The 20454-nt window shown below is 42.5% G+C and overlaps 1 protein-coding gene across 1 annotated transcript in view; it reads right to left on the bottom strand.

Moving 5' to 3' along the window:
- LOC143776178 (cathepsin E-like) overlaps positions 1–20159 on the bottom strand; it is an 81345-nt gene extending 61186 nt beyond the window's left edge. The window contains exons 1-4 of the mRNA XM_077265266.1: positions 19929–20159; positions 19365–19542; positions 15692–15809; positions 11634–11752 (exon numbers count right to left, since the gene is read on the bottom strand). Of these exons, the coding sequence (XP_077121381.1) occupies positions 11634–11752; positions 15692–15809; positions 19365–19542; positions 19929–19984 (471 nt within the window). The 5' untranslated portion in view covers positions 19985–20159. The remainder of the gene's footprint in view (positions 1–11633; positions 11753–15691; positions 15810–19364; positions 19543–19928) is intronic.
- Positions 20160–20454: the final 295 nt, after the last annotated feature.

The following is a 20454-nucleotide window of genomic DNA, read 5'->3' as shown; positions in this document are numbered from 1 at the left end:
GGCCGTAACCCTTCCAGTTGACCAGATACTGGAGTCTCCGTCTGGAAACACGAGAGTCCAAAATTTTCTCCACAACGTACTCCAACTCACCCTCAACCAACACCGGAGCAGGAGGCTCAACTGAAGGTACCACAGGTACCTCATACCTGCGCAATAACGACCGATGAAAAACGTTATGAATGGAAAAGGACGCAGGGAGGTCCAAACGGAAAGAAACAGGATTAAGAATCTCCAATATTCTATAAGGGCCGATGAACCGAGGTTTAAACTTAGGAGAAGAGACCCTCATAGGGACAAAACGAGAAGACAACCACACCAAATCTCCAACACAAAGCCGAGAACCAACACGACGATGACGGTTGGCAAAACGCTGAGTCTTCTCCTGGGACAACTTCAAATTGTCCATAACCTGCCCCCAGATGTGATGCAATCTCTCCACCACCGCATCCACTCCAGGACAATCCGAGGATTCCACCTGACCGGAGGAAAATCGAGGGTGAAACCCCGAATTACAGAAAAACGGGGACACTAAGGTGGAAGAGCTGGCCCGATTATTGAGGGCGAACTCTGCCAATGGCAAAAAAGCAACCCAATCATCCTGGTCAGCAGAGACAAAACACCTCAGATATGTCTCCAGGGTCTGATTAGTCCGCTCGGTCTGGCCATTAGTCTGAGGGTGAAAAGCAGACGAAAAAGACAAATCTATGCCCATCCTAGCACAGAATGCCCGCCAAAATCTAGACACAAATTGGGTACCTCTGTCAGAAACAATATTCTCAGGAATACCGTGCAATCGGACAACATTCTGAAAAAACAGAGGAACCAACTCAGAAGAAGAAGGCAACTTGGGCAGAGGAACCAAATGGACCATTTTAGAGAAACGGTCACAGACCACCCAGATGACAGACATCTTCTGGGAAACAGGCAGATCTGAAATAAAATCCATCGAGATGTGTGTCCAAGGCCTCTTAGGAATAGGCAAGGGCAACAGCAGTCCGCTAGCCCGAGAACTACAAGACTTGGCCCGAGCACAAACGTCACATGACTGCACAAAGACTCGCACATCTCGTGACAGGGAAGGCCACCAGAAGGATCTTGCCACCAAATCCCTGGTACCAAAAATTCCGGGATGACCTGCCAATGCAGAAGAATGTACCTCAGAGATGACTCTGCTGGTCCAATCATCCGGAACAAACAGTCTATCAGGCGGACAACGATCCGGTCTATCCGCCTGAAACTCTTGCAAGGACCGCCGCAGATCAGGAGAAACGGCCGACAAAATTACTCCCTCCCTAAGGATACCTGTGGGTTCAGAATTACCAGGAGAGTCCGGGTCAAAACTCCTAGAAAGGGCATCTGCCTTAACATTCTTAGAACCCGGTAGGTATGACACCACAAAATTAAAGCGAGAAAAAAATAAAGACCAGCGCGCCTGTCTAGGATTCAGGCGTCTGGCAGTCTCAAGATAAATCAAATTTTTGTGGTCAGTCAATACCACCACCCGATGCCTAGCCCCCTCGAGCCAATGGCGCCACTCCTCAAACGCCCACTTCATGGCCAAAAGCTCCCGATTCCCAACATCATAATTCCGCTCTGCGGGCGAAAATTTGCGAGAAAAGAAGGCACAAGGCCTAATGACGGAGCAGTCGGAACCTTTCTGCGACAACACTGCCCCAGCTCCGATCTCCGAAGCGTCAACCTCAACCTGAAAAGGCAGATTCACATCAGGCTGACGCAACACAGGGGCAGAGGCAAAACGGCGCTTAAGCTCCTGAAAGGCCTCTACAGCATGAGGGGACCAATTAGCAACATCAGCGCCTTGTCTGGTCAAATCAGTCAGTGGTTTAACGACATCCGAAAAACCAGCAATAAATCGGCGGTAAAAGTTGGCAAAGCCCAAAAATCTCTGAAGACCCTTAAGAGAGGAGGGCTGAGTCCAGTCACAAATAGCTTGCACCTTGACGGGATCCATCTCAATGGAAGAGGGAGAAAAAATATACCCCAAAAAGGAAATTTTCTGGACCCCAAAAACGCACTTAGACCCCTTCACACATAAAGAATTAGACCGCAGAACCTGAAAAACTCTCCTGACCTGCTGGACATGAGAGTCCCAGTCATCAGAAAAAATCAGAATATCATCCAGATATATTATCATAAATTTATCCAGAAAATCGCGGAAAATATCATGCATAAAAGACTGGAAAACTGAAGGGGCATTAGAAAGACCAAAAGGCATGACCAAATACTCAAAGTGGCCCTCGGGCGTATTAAATGCGGTCTTCCACTCATCCCCCTGCCTGATCCGCACCAAATTATACGCCCCACGAAGATCAATTTTAGAGAACCACTTAGCACCCTCTATACGAGCAAACAAATCAGTAAGCAATGGCAATGGGTATTGATACTTAACAGTGATCTTATTCAGAAGCCGATAATCAATACATGGTCTCAAAGAGCCGTCTTTTTTTGAGACAAAGAAAAACCCAGCTCCCAAGGGAGAAGAAGATGGACGAATATGTCCCTTTTCCAAAGACTCCTTTATATATTCCCGCATAGCAGCATGTTCCGGCACAGACAGATTAAACAAACGACCCTTGGGATATTTACAACCCGGTATCAAATCTATGGCACAATCGCACTCACGGTGCGGAGGTAACGACCCAAGCTTGGGTTCGTCAAAGACGTCTTGATAATCAGAGAGGAACTCAGGGACTTCAGAGGGAATGGACGACGAAATAGAAACCAAAGGTAAGTCCCCATGAATACCCTTACATCCCCAGCTCAACACAGACATTGCTCTCCAGTCCAAGACTGGGTTGTGAGACTGCAACCATGGCAATCCCAGTACCAAATCGTCATGTAAATTATACAGCACCAGGAAACGAATAATCTCCTGGTGATCCGGATTGATACGCATGGTTACTTGTGTCCAGTATTGTGGTTTATTATTAGCCAATGGGGTGGAGTCAATCCCCTTCAGAGGAATAAGAGTCTCCAAAGGCTCTAAATCAAAACCACAACGATTGGCAAAGGACCAATCCATAAGACTCAGAGCGGCGCCAGAGTCAACATAGGCGTCCGTGGCAATGGATGACAAAGAGCAAATCAGGGTTACAGACAAAATAAACTTAGACTGAATGGTGCCAATGGAAACAGACTTATCAAGCTTCTTTGTACGCCTAGAGCATGCTGATATAACATGAGTAGAATCCCCACAATAGAAACACAATCCATTCTTCCGTCTAAAATTCTGTCGCTCGCTCCTGGACAGAATTCTATCACACTGCATACTTTCTGGCGTCTTTTCCATAGACACCGCCAGATGGTGCACCGGTTTGCGCTCCCGCAGACGCCTATCAATCTGAATAGCCATTGTCATGGACTCATTCAGACCTGCAGGCACAGGGAACCCCACCATAACATCCTTAACGGCATCAGAGAGACCTTCTCTGAAAGTTGCCGCCAAGGCGCACTCATTCCACTGAGTAAGCACAGACCATTTACGGAATTTTTGGCAGAAAACTTCAGCTTCGTCTTGCCCCTGAGATAGTGCCATCAAAGTTTTTTCTGCCTGAAGTTCCAAATGAGGTTCCTCATAAAGCAAGCCCAAGGCCAGAAAAAACGCATCCACATCGCGTAACGCAGGATCCCCTGCTGGCAATGAGAAGGCCCAATCTTGAGGGTCACCCCTGAGCAAGGAAATCACAATCCTAACCTGCTGAGCAGGGTCTCCAGCTAAACGAGACTTCAGGGACAAATAAAGCTTACAATTATTTCGGAAATTCTGGAAGCTAGCTCTATTCCCTGTGAAGAACTCCGGCAAAGGAATTCTCGGCTCAGATACCGGAGCATGTACCACAAAATCTTGTAAATTTTGTACTTTCGTGATGAGATTATTCAAACCCGCAGTTACACTCTGGAGATCCATTATTGTCAGGTGCACACAGAGCCATACAGAGATTAGGAGGAGAGAGAGAAAAAAGACTGCAGCAAGGCAGACTGGAGGAAAAAAAAAAAAAAAAAAAAAAAATTCCAGCAGACTTCTTATAACTCTCCTTTCTCAACCTGGGTCTTTAACACTTTATTGGCCGGTCAAACAGTCATGATCTCTGCAGGCAGAGATCATAGCAAGCCTATAGAGGGACAAGCTCTCGGAGGATGGAACTATACTGACCATGAACTAAGCCTGCCGCGCAACTAGAAATAGCCAGGTAGCATTTCCTATTTATCGCTAGATGCCCAGCTCTGGCCTAAGACCTAAATAGCTAGCAGAGGGAAATATAAGACCTGGCTCACCTCTAGAGAAATATTCCAAAGAAGACAGTAGCCCCCCACATATAATGACGGTGAGTTCAGATGAAACAACAAACGCAGCAGGAAAATAGTCTTAGCAAATTTGAGGTCCGCTTACTAGATAGCAGAAGACAGATAGTATACTTTCATGGTCAGCAGAAAAACACTAACAAAACACCATCCAGAGATTACCTTAAACTCTGGCATTAACTCATAACGCCAGAGTGGCAATCCCTGATCAACGAGAGCTTTCCAGACACAGTAACAAAACTTCAGCTGTGAACTGGAACAAATAGGCAAAACAAAACATGGACAAAAGTCCAACTTATCTAGTAGTAGTCTAGAAGCAGGAACAAGCACTGAGAGGCATCAGATAACATTGTTGACCGGCAAGAAACCACCAGAGAAATGAGCTTAAATAGCGACACCCACTACTGATGGAACCAGGTGAAACAGGAAAGAGGATGACAAGTCCAATTCCACAAGCGGCCACCGGGGGAGCCCAGAATCCAAATTCACAACAGATGTGAATCCTCCAGGAACAATGGACAACTGGCACTGACTAAAGGGTCAAGCAAGGCTAAATAGCCCAGTCAGGATTGCAAAAACTTGACACACCTGATGAATGCTGCGATCCAGAGACAGCAGCACTACCACTTATAACCACCGGAGGGAGCCCAAAAGCAGAATTCACAACAGTACCCCCCCCCCTTGAGGAGGGGTCACCGAACCCTCACCAGAGCCCCCAGGCCGATCCGGACGAGCCAAATGAAAGGCACGAACCAAATCCTCAGCATGAACATCAGAGGCAACAACCCAAGAATTATCCTCCTGGCCATAACCCTTCCATTTGACAAGATACTGAAGCTTCCGCCTCGAAAAACGAGAATCCAAAATCTTCTCAACCACATACTCCAACTCCCCATCAATCAACACCGGGGCAGGAGGATCAACAGAGGGAACAACGGGCACCACATATTTCCGCAACAAAGATCTATGAAAAACATTATGGATGGAAAAAGAGGCTGGAAGGGCCAAACGAAAAGACACTGGATTGATAATCTCAGAAATCCTATAAGGGCCAATAAACCGAGGCTTAAACTTAGGGGAAGAAACCTTCATAGGAACATGACGGGAAGACAACCAGACCAAATCCCCAACCCGAAGCCGGGAACCAACACACCGACGACGGTTAGCAAAACGCTGAGCCCCCTTCTGAGACAACACCAAATTGTCAACAACATGAGCCCAAATTTGATGCAACCTGTCAACCACAGAGTCCACCCCAGGACAATCAGAAGGCTCAACCTGCCCCGAAGAAAAAGGAGGATGAAAACCAGAGTTACAAAAGAAGGGTGAAACCAAGGTAGCAGAACTAGAATTATTAAGGGCAAACTCGGCCAATGGCAAGAAAGCCACCCAATCATCCTGATCAGCAGACACAAAGCATCTCAAATAAGTTTCCAAAGTCTGATTAGTTCGCTCGGTTTGGCCATTTGTCTGAGGATGAAACGCGGAAGAAAAAGACAAATCAATGCCCAGCCTAGCACAAAAGGCCCGCCAAAACCTAGAAACAAACTGGGAACCTCTATCGGACACAATATTCTCCGGAATGCCATGCAAACGAACCACATGCTGAAAAAACAACGGAACCAAATCAGAAGAGGAAGGCAACTTAGGCAAAGGTACCAAATGAACCATCTTAGAAAACCGGTCACAAACCACCCAGATAACCGACATCCTCTGGGAAACCGGAAGATCCGAAATAAAATCCATAGAAATATGCGTCCAAGGCCTCTCAGGGACCAGCAAAGGCAAAAGCAACCCACTAGCGCGGGAACAGCAAGGCTTGGCCCGCGCACAAGTCCCACAGGACTGCACAAAAGAACGCACATCCCGTGACAAAGAAGGCCACCAAAAGGACCTACCAACCAAATCTCTGGTACCAAAAATCCCAGGATGATCAGCCAACACAGAACAATGAACCTCCGAAATCACTTTACTAGTCCATCTGTCAGGAACAAACAGTTTCCCCACTGGACAGCGGTCAGGTTTATCAGCCTGAAATTCCTGAAGAACCCGTCGTAAATCAGGGGAGATGGCAGAAAGAATCACCCCTTCCTCCAGAATGCCAACCGGCTCAAGGACCCCAGGAGAATCAGGCAAAAAGCTCCTAGAGAGGGCATCAGCCTTAACATTCTTAGAACCCGGAAGATACGAGACCACAAAATCAAAACGGGAGAAAAACAGGGACCATCGGGCCTGTCTAGGATTCAGCCGTTTGGCAGACTCGAGGTAAATCAGATTCTTATGATCGGTCAAGACCACAATACGGTGCTTGGCCCCCTCAAGCCAATGTCGCCACTCCTCAAATGCCCACTTCATAGCCAACAACTCACGATTGCCGACATCATAATTGCTTTCCGCAGGCGAAAACTTTCGAGAAAAGAAGGCACACGGTTTCATCAAGGAACCATCAGAATTCCTCTGAGACAAAACGGCCCCTGCCCCAATCTCAGAAGCGTCAACCTCAACCTGAAAAGGAAGAGAAACATCCGGCTGACGCAACACAGGGGCAGAAGTAAATCGGCGTTTAAGCTCCTGAAAGGCAGAAACAGCCGCAGAGGGCCAATTCGTCACATCAGCGCCTTTCTTCGTCAAATCGGTCAGGGGTTTAACCACACTGGAGAAGTTAGCAATGAAACGGCGATAAAAATTAGCAAAGCCCAAAAATTTCTGAAGGCTCTTCACGGATGTGGGCTGGATCCAATCATGAATAGCCTGAACCTTAACCGGATCCATTTCGATAGATGAGGGAGAAAAAATGAAGCCCAAAAAATAAATCTTATGTACTCCAAAGAGGCACTTAGACCCCTTCACAAACAAGGCATTATCACGAAGGATCTGAAATACCATCCTGACTTGTTTCACATGAGACTCACAATCATCTGAAAAAATCAAAATATCATCCAAATATACAATCATGAATTTATCAAAATAATTCCGAAATATATCATGCATGAAGGACTGAAACACAGATGGAGCATTAGAGAGTCCGAATGGCATCACAAGGTATTCAAAATGACCTTCGGGCGTATTAAACGCAGTTTTCCATTCGCCACCCTGCTTAATACGAACAAGATTATATTCCCCTCGAAGGTCAATCTTAGTAAACCAACTAGCCCCCTTAATCCTAGCAAACAGATCAGAAAGCAAAGGCAAAGGGTATTGGAATTTGACCGTGATCTTATTCAAGAGGCGATAATCAATACAGGGTCTCAAGGAGCCATCTTTATTGGCAACAAAAAAAAAACCTGCTCCCAATGGTGAAGAAGATGGCCGAATATGCCCCTTCTCCAAGGACTCCTTAACATAGCTCCGCATGGCGGTATGTTCTGGCACAGACAGGTTGAAAAGTCGGCCCTTAGGGAACTTACAGCCTGGAATCAAGTCAATAGCACAATCACAGTCCCTATGCGGTGGAAGGGAACTGGACTTGGGCTCATTGAATACATCCTGGAAATCTGACAAAAACTCAGGAATTTCAGAAGAGGGGGAGGAGGCAATTGACATCAAAGGAACGTCACCATGAACCCCCTGACACCCCAACTAGTCACAGACATAGATTTCCAATCTAACACCGGATTATGCACCTGTAACCATGGGAAACCCAGCACAATAGCATCATGCAAATTATGCAACACCAGAAAACGACAATCTTCCTGATGGGCTGGCGCCATGCACATGGTCAGCTGTGTCCAAAACTGAGGTTTATTTTTAGCCAACGGTGTAGCATCAATGCCCCTCAAAGGAATAGGACTCTGCAAAGGCTGCAAGGGGAAACCACAACGTCTGGCAAATTCTAAGTCCATTAAGTTTAGAGCGGCGCCTGAATCCACAAATGCCATGACAGAAAATGACGATAATGAGCAGATCAGGGTCACAGATAACAGAAATTTAGGTTGTACAGTACTGATGGTAACAGAACTAGCGATTCTCTTGGTACGCTTAGGGCAATCAGAAATAACATGAGCAGAATCGCCGCAGTAAAAACACAACCTATTCTGACATCTGAATCCTTGTCGTTCAGCTCTAGACACAATCCTATCACACTGCATAGGCTCGGAAGACAATGCCATAGTGTGCACAACTCTGCGCTCGCGCAAGCGCCGATCAATCTGAATGGCCAGAGACATAGAATCACTCAGACCAGCAGGAGTGGGGAACCCCACCATAACATCTTTAACGGATTCAGAAAGACCCTTTCTGAAAATTGCCGCCAAGGCATCCTCATTCCATTTAGTCAGTACAGACCATTTTCTAAATTTCTGGCAATATGATTCTGCCGCTTCTTGACCCTGACACAGGGCCAACAAGGTCTTCTCAGCATGATCCACTGAATTAGGTTCATCATACAATAACCCAAGCACCTGAAAAAAGGTGTCTACATTAAGCAACGCCGGATTCCCAGGTTCCAGGGCAAATGCCCAATCCTGGGGGTCACCACGCAGCAGAGATATAACAATTTTAACCTGCTGGATGGGATCACCAGAGGAACGGGGTTTCAGAGCAAAAAACAGTTTACAGTTATTTTTAAAGCTCAAAAATTTGGACCTGTCCCTAAAAAACAAATCAGGAGTTGGAATTCTAGGCTCTAAAACCGGAGTCTGAACGATATAATCGGAAATACCCTGTACTCTAGCAGCAAGTTGATCCACACGAGAAGCCAATCCCTGAACATCCATACCAGCGCCGAACTCCTGAGCCACCCAGAGGTAAAGAGGGGAAAAAAAAAAACACAACAGACTACAGAAAAAAAAATGGCTCAGCACTTTCCTTCTTCTGAGATGCGGTTAACTCATTGTGGGCCAGTTGTACTGTTATGATCTGTGGCCTAAGAGCAGCATGAGACGTACTCTGGAGAAGGTGGTACCTGTACTGACCGCAGACCCTGAACTTAACACCGCAACTAGAAGTAGCCGTGGAATGTACCTATCACTCCCTAGACATCTCGACACAGCCGGAGGACTAATTACCCCTAGAGATAGAAAAGGGAAAACTATCTTGCCTCAGATAAAATTCCCAAAGGATAGCCAGCCCCCCACAAATATTGACTGTGAGAGGAGAGGGAAAAAACATACACAGACTGAAATCAGAATTTAGCAAAGGAGGCCACTTCTAGCTAAATAGAAAGGATAGGACAGAGTACTATGCGGTCAGTATTAAAACACTAGAAAATATCCACCACAGAAAATACAAAAATCTCCACAGCTAACTAAAGATATGGAGGGTATATCTGCATCTCCAGAGATACCAGCTTGGCTAAACAAATCCTTATTCAGACCAAGCTGGACAAGACAAAAACATGGAAAAGAACTGAACAATAAGGCCACAGCATGTGGACAGCAAAAATCAAGGCCAGAACTTATCTTTGTTGAAAGGAACAGCCAAGCAGGAGAGAGCAGGCAAGGATGTGAATCCTCCAGGAACAATGGACAACTGGCACTGACTAAAGGGTCAAGCAAGGCTAAATAGCCCAGTCAGGATTGCAAAAACTTGACACACCTGATGAATGCTGTGATCCAGAGACAGCAGCACTACCACTTATAACCACCGGAGGGAGCCCAAGAGCAGAATTCACAACATAGGGAGTACTCTCTGTCCACCCATCCATGTCTTCGATTGACCAATTAAGTGCATTGTGTGCCAGTATGGGAAGCTTAATAAGCTTTTCCCACAGTGCTCCTGGCCTGTTCCAAGCCGTTGGGAGTCATAACTATGAGGAATGGTATGAACTATGATGTTTTGTTACAGATCCTGTGAAGTAGAATCTGTGTCAGTGAGGAACACTGTTGTTACAAGCAAAATGGCAGTCTGGCAGTCAGTCAATGCCAGAAAACCACAGAATACGTTCTCAATGACATTTCTCTAACTTAAAACGAATCTATCACTCCCTTGGACGTATGTAACATATTAATATGGGCATGCAGGTAATAGAATGGTTAAAATAGTCATATATGTAGGCCTCATATCTGTGGTCTTGTGGTGGAGAAATCCTCTTTTTTTCATTTATGGTAATGAGTTCTTCCAGGCTCTTGGGCTCACAGGCTTCAATAGCATACCAGCCCCCTCCCATCAATGTCACAGTGCCATGTGACGTGAACTGGTGACCCCAGAATCTCGCATCTGTGCCCTGCAATAGCACGATTGCACTTGACATTTCTGCTGTTCTATGGGCATTGGCTTCTTTTTCTTCTGCGCAGGTGCCGGTGAGTCACTGTACGTGGGGAGAGAACCTTTTCACCGTGCACACTGGAGGTCACTAGAGCGGAAGTAGCAGTGACTTGCCTGCGCAGAAGGAAAAAGGAGCCAATGCCCATAGAACGGCGGAAAGGTCAAGTGTAATCGCGGTATGAGAGGAGGATGATACGCTAATGAAGACCAGAGGCAAAGTTTTCATCCAGACTCCGCAAGCCACAGAGGTTGGAAGACCTCATTACCATAAATGAATAAAAGAGGATTTCTCCACAACAAGACCACAGATATGAGGCACACAGGTATGACTATTTAACCATTCTATGATATATGCTCATATTAATAGGTTAAATACGTCCAAGGGGATGACAGATTCCCATTAAGGAAACTGTCACTTTGTACATGCAGTCACATCTGTGGACACCATGGCATAGAGAAGGAGAAGCTGAGCAGAATGATATATAGATTTATTAGAAAAGATTCCGTACAACTTGTATTTTATTGCGGCAGCACAGTGGCTCAGTGGTTAGCACTACAGCGCTGGGGTCCTGGGTTCAAATCCCATCGAGAACAACATCTGCAAGGAGCCCCATTGGGGACAGCGATGCGAATGTATGTAAAGTGCTGCGGAATAAGATAGCGCTATATAAGCAAAGCATGATAATAATTTTATTCATTGAAATCCCTGGTGTTTGTATATGAGTCCAGTGGACGGTCGTACTCTATATCTTTGCAGGCACAATGATACAGGGAAGACTGTCAATCACTGAATGGGACAAATTGCAAGATTTCCTGGAAATGTAAGGAACCAGCTCCTCCTGCTCTATAACATCCTGCCAGTACATCAGATAGCAGATTTAACTTGACTGGCTCACTCTAAATAAACATACTGATTTGTAATGAAAGCAGAAGTTTTCATGACCTAGATATTAGATCTTGTACCTTAGGTATCTACAGTAAGTATGGTCTAGCCACATGCATTTTTATAATAAATGTGATATGATAATTGAACAAAATCATTTGTAAATTGTGGCACAGACCCAGTGCTTAGGAAATATATTGAAAAAGAGAATAATTTCTCTTACTCGGAGGGTATCTTTACCCGATACACCAACAAGTTCTCCAGTGCCATAGTGTATTGAAAAGGTTCTCCCACCATGATGATAGGAATTGGATAGAAAAGAGTGGAACTTCTCGTGCACACCTGAGGATACATGATGACACATGATTTGGTTTTATCTTATACAAGTAAAATGATAAAAATACATGTATATGCTCTACTTGTAAATGGACATGTCATGATAGCAGCACAGTGTAGGTAATATTGTATCTGTCTTAGGTGCATACATAAGACATAAATAAATTAGCGGCTATAAGTAAATAATGAGAGATTGTGCTCGCTTCAGTGACAATTCACAGCACACATTGGCTTTGTGCAGAAAGAAAATCTACTCCACAGGGCCCAGTTTACGTTGCAGATTATTTATGCAACGTATGGAGAAGTTTTGCTAACATCTTATGCACTCTGGATTGTCTGATCATTAATCTCTAGTGGAAAATCTACAGAATATTTGCAGTGTGGGAACATACACAGAGGTTGGACCACCAAACTTAGGATCAATGTTTTAATCCCAAACAACCTCTTTAATATTACATGCTGAATATTTTGGTTGGGAGTTTGGATGCCATCATCCTCAATCCTTATTTTTTCTAATTGCCTATTGGAAGGAGTTGTCCGGGACTCACATACTGATGACCTATCCTCTGGATAGGTCATCAATATGAGGTCAATGAAGGTTCGACTCCCGTGAACCTCATCTATAAGCAGGTTATTTGCTCTGGCAGTTGTCAGATCGAAGGAATATACAGGGTGGAACACAGCTTTCCCACGCACTGTTTAGTGGCCATTGCAGTTACTGCATCTTAAAGGGGTTGTCCACTACTAGTACAACTCCTTCTTGATTTAAATATTTGGCCCCATAAAATAAAAAAATGCTTATACTCACCTCCCATGCTGGCGCCGTTCTAGCTGTGTTGGCACTCACGGTCCTGGGGCTCTCATGCAATTGTTGTGACACATGAGTCCAGCGCCCAATCTTTGCTGGCATCACGGTCCCTGCCTTCCCACAAATTGAATATGAAGAATTTGTATGAAGGCGGAGACAGTGACGCCAGCACTGATTGGGCGCTGGAGTCACGTGTCACAACAACCGCATGGAAGCCCTGGGACCGCTCGTGGCAACAAGTACTGGAACAACACCAGTTCATAAGGTCAATATAAAATTTTTATTTTATCGGGGCCAAACATTTAGATTAAAAAGGGGTTGTCCTAGTGGACAACCTCTTTAATTACAATTTAAGCAAATAGGAGACAAGACACAACATTTGGCAGCTGACACTAAACGATGTACAGCTGTATTCCACCCCGTATATTGCTGATATCCGAGGAGGTTTCTTAAATAGTAGCGAGTATTCGCTGATAGGTCAAAGCAAATAGTATAATTACCCAGCAGCAGTTTAAACAGGAAGTCGCACATCAGAGAACATGAAATGTTGATGATGAGGTGATCACATGTGTTATGTGATGATAGGCAGCACCGAAAAATGAAGCAAGTTTGCAAGGAAGGCGCCATATTAAGGAACGGAAAAATGCACATAGAAGATAGTTAATCAAGGAAAAGGGACTAAGACAACTGGTATATATAGGGGAAGTAAGGAGGTGTCAGGACTCTGAACATTTTTTACTTTTTGTGCATTACTGCCCTTTTCCAAGATGGCATCTTTGGTCTCATGTGCACTGTGTCTTCCTGCTATAAAACTCCACCCCAGCCTTCAGTCTGTGCTAGAGTATTCTGCCTTGCATCCAGCTCCTGTCCCTGATTACTCCCTGGCTATATACCTGCTCCTGTGAACCTGTGTGGTGATCCTGCTACTCTGCTCTGAGTTCCTGCTGCATACACCAGTTTCCAGTAATCCTCCTTCATCTGCTGCTCGTGTTTACTTCCATCTCATTTGCTGGACATGTGAGCTGTTTCTGCTCTGCAAAAACCTGAGACTATTAACCAGGCCTCCCTGGTTGAGCTAAGATATGATTTGAACTGCCTTATAAGCATATCTATCTGTGTTTGGACTAAGACAAGGACTTATTCGTGTCAAGTATCCTCAAGAATAACTGTGCTTCATAGACTTTCTGTGTGATTGCATTTTCCTCTGAAGTTTCCTATACACTGCTAAGCTGCGTTTAATATTTACACCAAGTGTTGTGGACTTGAGTTTCTCTCTGCACCTGTTTGAATCACCGTGTGATAATATAGACTTTACCACTTATAAAACTGTGTCCTGTAGTTGTCTTGTTCCACGCAAAGAGTCTCCTGAGTTATCCCCTATAATTATTACAAGAGGAGACAAATAAAATGGTAGAAGAAGAGATGAAAGTAAAAGAAAAATAATGTACAGGGTGGGCCATTTATATGGATACATGACACCCAAGATGGTGCTCCACCACATTATGGGTGTCATGTCTGAGCATTCCTACATGAACAGCTTCCTGGAAAGTGGATTGGTCGTCGTGGGCCAGTTGAAGGGCTTCCAAGGTCTCCCGATCTGACCCCCTTAGACTTTTATCTTTGAGGTCATCTGAAGGCAATTGTCTATGCTGTGAAGATATGAGATGTGCAGCATCTGAAACAACGGATACTGGAAGCCTGTGCTAGCATTTCTTCTGCAGTCTTGCTATCAGTGTGTCAAGAGTGGGAGAAGAGGGTTGCATTGACAATCCAACACAATGGACAGCACTTTGAACGCATTTTATAAGTAGTCATAAACTTGTAAATAACTCATGAAAGAATAAAGTTACGTTAAAACCAAGCACACCATTGTTTTTCTTGTGAAACTCTCAATAAGTTTGATGTATCACATGACCATCTTTCCATTGAAAAAAATAAAGTTGGATCCAAAATGGCCGCCATGGTCACCACCCATCTTGAAAAGTTTTCCCCCTCCCATATACTAATGTACCACAAACCGGAAGTTGATATCACCAACCATTCCCATTTTATTTAGGTGTATCTGTATAAATGGCCCACCCTGTAGAAACAAAATGTTAATAAGGAAGAATACAATCTAAAATAAAATATTTTTTTTGTTTATATAAAATATGTAAACATATATATAGTAAGAACAAATATAGGTAAAAACAAAAATATATGTTGATAATTTGACATGAAGAGTGAACGGAAGACAACATATATAATTAGCTTTCTTGCCGCCTTTTAACTTTATTTTTAACCTTTTAGCTTGTTCTGGTGCCCCTAATGTTCTTCTACTGTGTAGAGGTGATTATTTATACCATAACCTTATATTTTACAATGTATACTTTGCTCTACACTGCAAATATTATTTTCTAGTATCATGAATAAATAATTTTTTACTTCACCAATTATTTAAAGAATGCCAGAAAGCATGGGATGTATCCCTTGGGTAACACAATGACCTTTTCTTCAATTCTTGATGTGTGCAGATCTATGCAGTGTAAGTACAAGAACATTGTGTATGTGTAGGGTTAGGCTTCTTTCACACTTCAGTTTTTTGGCGTCAGTCACTTCCGACATAATGACGGATCGACGGATCCGTCACAATAGTTGAAAAAATGGATGTAACGGATCCGTTTTTTTGACGGATCCATTACTCGGGGGTTGTATATACTTTTTGGAGCATGCGCAATTGAAAAAAATTGAAAAAACGGATTGGGGCGACGGATCCGCCGAAATGATGGTCGCGACGGATCCGTCGCCCATAGGGGGCCATTCTATGAAATGACGGACGCGACGGATCCGTCGCGATCCGCCATTTCAACGCAGACAAAAAACGTTGCAATGACCGTCAATGTCTAGATGACGTCCGCTAAATTTTGACGGATCCGTCGCATGACGGATGGAACGGACGACCATCCGTCACAATCCATCGCTAATGCAAGTCTATGGGGAAAAAACGGATCCGTCGAAAAAAAAAAACAGATCCGTTTTTTGAGGAAAATGGCGGATTTAGACTGACGCCAAACAACTGAAGTGTAAAAGAGGCCTTAGCAGTTGTGAGGAGCTGCTTGTCCTTTATTCTACTATAATGTATGTTTAACACAACTTACGGCACGCTTCACTGACACAGAAAGAGGATGGGATCCAGAAATTGGAAGATCCAGTGTCGAACACCACACTGAAGTTCTGTGGAGGAGTCCCAAGACTAATCTGTCCAAAGTACTGAGCCTGCAAGGATAAAATGCATGGTTGGTCGGGATGTAACAACAGTCATTCTCTGGGACAACACTAGTCAGTGACGGAGAACTAGTCAGTCTTGCTTCATTCTTCAGTCACAACTCCTCGGTATAAAGGTATTGTCAGAATCACAGTCTTTACCAGTAAAACCAATCTGTAGGTCTCGCTAATGTCATAAAGAGCCTTTTTAGATATCGAACTTGTGCATTTACTGTAGTCTGTTTTCTACTCATAACTTCATCGCTATTTTTACTTTGTTCGCTGAGAAATAGAAGGTGATTTACAAAATGGTTAATAAAACATGAAATATACTCTATAAAATGGCTTCAAGCAGAATCTTCCCTTGAATTCATACTGCAAGATGTATCTAGGAAACATTTGTTTATCCTTTTAAACCTCTTTTTGTCAAGGAAATGGCACTAGACGTGTCAATGATTTGTGCTTGATATCGCGCTTCAGTTTCCTTGAAGTGAATAGGGCTGGGCTGCAACGCCGACATAACCTTTGGACTGGTTCGTTGCTGTTTTTTGAAAATAGTGGTCATATTTTTCTGTTTGTGTACAACCCTTTCAAGGAACACCTCTGCCCTCCATAGCTTGCTGCAGTCCAAGTTTTCCAAAAATAAAGCATTATCTCTTAACATTTCAAGCAGATTTTTTCTAGCGTATTATCTGAATCTCATTTGCAACTGTATCAGGTGACTAAAATAGAATGTGACATGCCAACCTCAAGTGTGACATTCCAGTGCTGTATTACCAGTAGGTTACAGATCTAGTGCTTATTTGTAGCTAGCTCCCTTCAGAGAGGAATATGAAAAATATCACAATATGAAAAGTCATAAAATACACAAAAAATAGAAACTTCAAGAATAATCCTAAATGAATATGGAGACAAACTCAGAGTACAATCATACCAGCATAAATTATGATATTTTTCTCACATTTAACTGAAAGGAAGAAGGATAAGAAAAATCTATACCATCAAATCTTACAGGCTCTTTTTGGCATACAGGGTTTAAGCCATAAATGGAACATATGACCACCTTCTACCAAATTAGAAAGCCACTCTGCCTTCATGCTCCATCTAGATGGCGGCTTCACCTGGTGGAACCGTGGGTCATTTGATCCTCACCTTCCCAATAGGTGAAATTCCCAAAGGTGGTATACCAACCTGTTAGACATGTTTGCTATATCCAAATCTGAAATCCAAGACTTCACCCTCAACCGGTCAAGCACCACCATCTCCTGCTTGACTGAGTCAAAAAGAAAGATGTGGCACTGGGTAGAGAATAGAGCTGGAGTGACAGAGACTTCAGTTCTACAGTCGTTCTTTGGCCTTATTTGCATTATCAGTTCAAATGCTAATTTGTCAGCAAGGGAGGAGCAGACTGACCACGTAAAGATATTGCTGGCCTTGTCTTTGAAAGAGCAACATGCAAATATCAATAGTTTTAACACAGCTTTAACACACACGTTAACTTTGAGAGAAAATCCATGCCAAAACTGAGAGCAAGGATTTTCTTGATCTAATGAATCATATTGTTTTCCAAGGTAGTGTCCTAATTATTAACCCCTTAATAACCAAGCCTGAATGGGCCCTATGGACTAGCCACAATTTTTTTTCTCCTTTTTGCAGCTGTCATAATTTTGTTACATTTTTAACTGATGTGGTTATGTGAAGTGTTGTTACATGCAGCATAAATTGTCAATTTTTTTAACTTAATTTTTTTTGCAATGCAAATATAGAAAAACGCTATGTTTTTTCGTTATTTTACTGATTACGTTTCACACCTAATTACCTTTTGAATAAATGAATCAATAAATTAATGAAATCCCAAGGGTTTTACTGTTGTGTGGGCACTTAATATGTGTAGTTTTGGGGTTTTTTTATGTTTAATGTGTGTACTAAAATTATATCTTAATGAAAAAAAAAGTTTTTTTTTATTTTTGTGGTCTGTGCTTTTTTATTTTATCACTTTTTTAAAACATTTCTGCAGGCTTCTAATATATATCTATGTATTACCTTATTTTTGTAATTTGCCCCCCAAGAGATTGTAAAAGATCTTAGGAACATATTTTTATTTCTTGATGGGTTATTTATTTTCCCCTGTAACTGGGGCATCAATAGGAACCCTGGTCGCATGGGAAAACCACCCACTGCAGAGCTGATCTGGGTCTGCTGGGAAGCAGAAGCTCTGCTATACCAATATTCAGAGACCCTGTGATCATATTAACACTAAGTCATATAGCATAGAATTCATTGAGTGCTATGTCTCTGACAAAGAAGACAGTAGTGGTAATAACTGGTTCAGTCTTCTCCGCAGGGTTCCTGGCTGTGTTTGGCTGTGTACAGCTGGAGACCGAACCTACTCCTGCTTAATTGCAGGAGCTTAAGCTACGTGACATAAATTTACAATGGCGCCAGGCTGAAGCCTCTGACCAAACGCGATAAATTTGAGACACTTGGTCGTTTTTTGGGTTAAATTACGTCTACAATTTGGAAGTCTCTTTGGACAGATGAATAAAATATTGTACAATGATAAGATAATGTACTAATGATGTATATGAGAGATTTATACTGCCCAATACAGGATTTGTACTTTGCAACATTAAAGGACTCAAATGCTGCATAGACATACGGTAATTGTCTTTTAGTAGGTTAAGTATCAAATAATGTAGAGCGTACTCAGAAACACAACATAGGGTCTGGTTTCCATCACCCTGTACCTCCTTCACAGCTGAGATTAGATATTTATGTTGAGCGATTCCTGTTTATAATAGGAGTTATTACTTATAGAAGAGCATGTTCTCATTCATAATATGTCATAATAATCATGTAACATCCTGATCCCCCCACTCGTCTCTTGACAGATGGAAAACAACATCAGAACATGACACAATGTAATTGGCAGCTCAAGGATGATTCCGTTGATCCACTAACAAGTATATCCAGCTTGTCTGACTACTTATGGGGATATAGGACATTTTAAATATTGGCATTATCATACTCACAAAAATCAGTAACAAAAGGTGCTAATGTCTGTTCTAAATCTCATATTTCTATTTCTATCACAGTTTTCTACTGCACGATCATGTAAAATCAAAATGAGACATATCATATCATCATATGTAGTAACTGGTACTGATTTTTACTTTTAGAAATGTTTATCTTTATATGATAATGGAGGAATTAACATCTGTGTATCATTAAAGGCACAGCTAAACACTTTAATGGCCGGCCCGTTTTGTACAATTCTGTACTCTATCTTTGTACATAGGGCTAGAAAAAATATAAAGCCTATGTGCATTATTCCTTAGCTTAAATTGCACAGTTGTAAAGTTTTCCAAACTTACAATTAATTGCTAGATTACGCAGAATTGCCTTTATGCAATAAATGATATACCATTTTTGGCTAACACACATTTTGATTAAAAATTAAATTCCCAGTGTCCCACGATATTAATTTTGTGCATTCTAACCCAATGGTCCAGTTTGTTAGACATGGATGCCACAATCCAGGAACATTATTGTTACGGTTACACTTACATTCATGTAGTCAAACAGATATTCTGCTGTCGATCCAGCTGTCAATGAGAGAGAATCCGGGAAGCATTGAGAATACTTCTGAGCAAAGACATGGGATTGATGATGTAGCCAAAATTCCTCCATCTCATTTCTTTGCCGTAGCTGCTGACGGATTGTTTGGACTTTTACCAGTGGGATTCTGAAAGAAATAATTAGAAATATCATCTAACTGCTTTTATCATCAGTGCAGTTTTATAATACCCATTGACATTTTGAGACTCGGTTTAACACTTGTTGAACTCCATATAATTATCCATGATCCTTGGAGCCCTACCCTTCAGCATCATTTTGACCTGCCAATATTTTTTATAAAAACAAGCCCTATTTCTTTCACAACCTGTGTGTCCTCAATAATTAAATTTCTAACAATTTATCCATCACGCAAAGTTATTTTCTATATATGGTATCCTTAGTTCACCACAACTTTCTGTAAGCTCATAGAACATTTTGGTTAACTATGCCACTTAGATAGCCACTCGATATATACAACATGCATATGTGGTGAGAGTTCTGAAATATTCTTACCTATGTAATGCTGTGCTAATATGAATGCAGACTACAAGTATAATTGCGAGCTTCATGGCTAATCACTGGTCAGATAAAACTTTGCCTGGTCTTTTGTATATTTCCTAAGGTCATAATGAACTCCTGTTCAGGTCAATCAATTACTACAGGACAGTCACTTGCTCAGCGATTGTGCAATAATCAGAGAATAGGAGAGGCTGATGTAAAGCTTGTTTCCTGCTAGTTATAAACAAAATGATCCATTTCTAGTTATGTTTGAGGCTAGATATTGATCGGGAACCCAAACTCTTTTTTATTGACGATCATCACTGAGCTTTATATATGAATGAGATCAGGAAATCACAATGGTAGCATAATGCCTATTCAAAAATTAAAAGTAAAATAGAACCAAATATGTCATAAATAATGACAATACACTAATATTTTGGATAAATAGGCTGTAATGTTTATTAAAGGGTTAAATGAACAAGAATGAAGTGATTAACCAGAGTCAGCATGGGTTTGTAAGTAATAAGTCATGTCACAC

Source organism: Ranitomeya variabilis, chromosome 5 (genome assembly GCF_051348905.1).
Source record: "Ranitomeya variabilis isolate aRanVar5 chromosome 5, aRanVar5.hap1, whole genome shotgun sequence".
NCBI classification, from domain to species: Eukaryota; Metazoa; Chordata; class Amphibia; order Anura; family Dendrobatidae; genus Ranitomeya; species Ranitomeya variabilis.
Note: the sequence above shows the minus strand (reverse complement) of the source record. Positions and strands in the feature narration are given on the sequence as shown.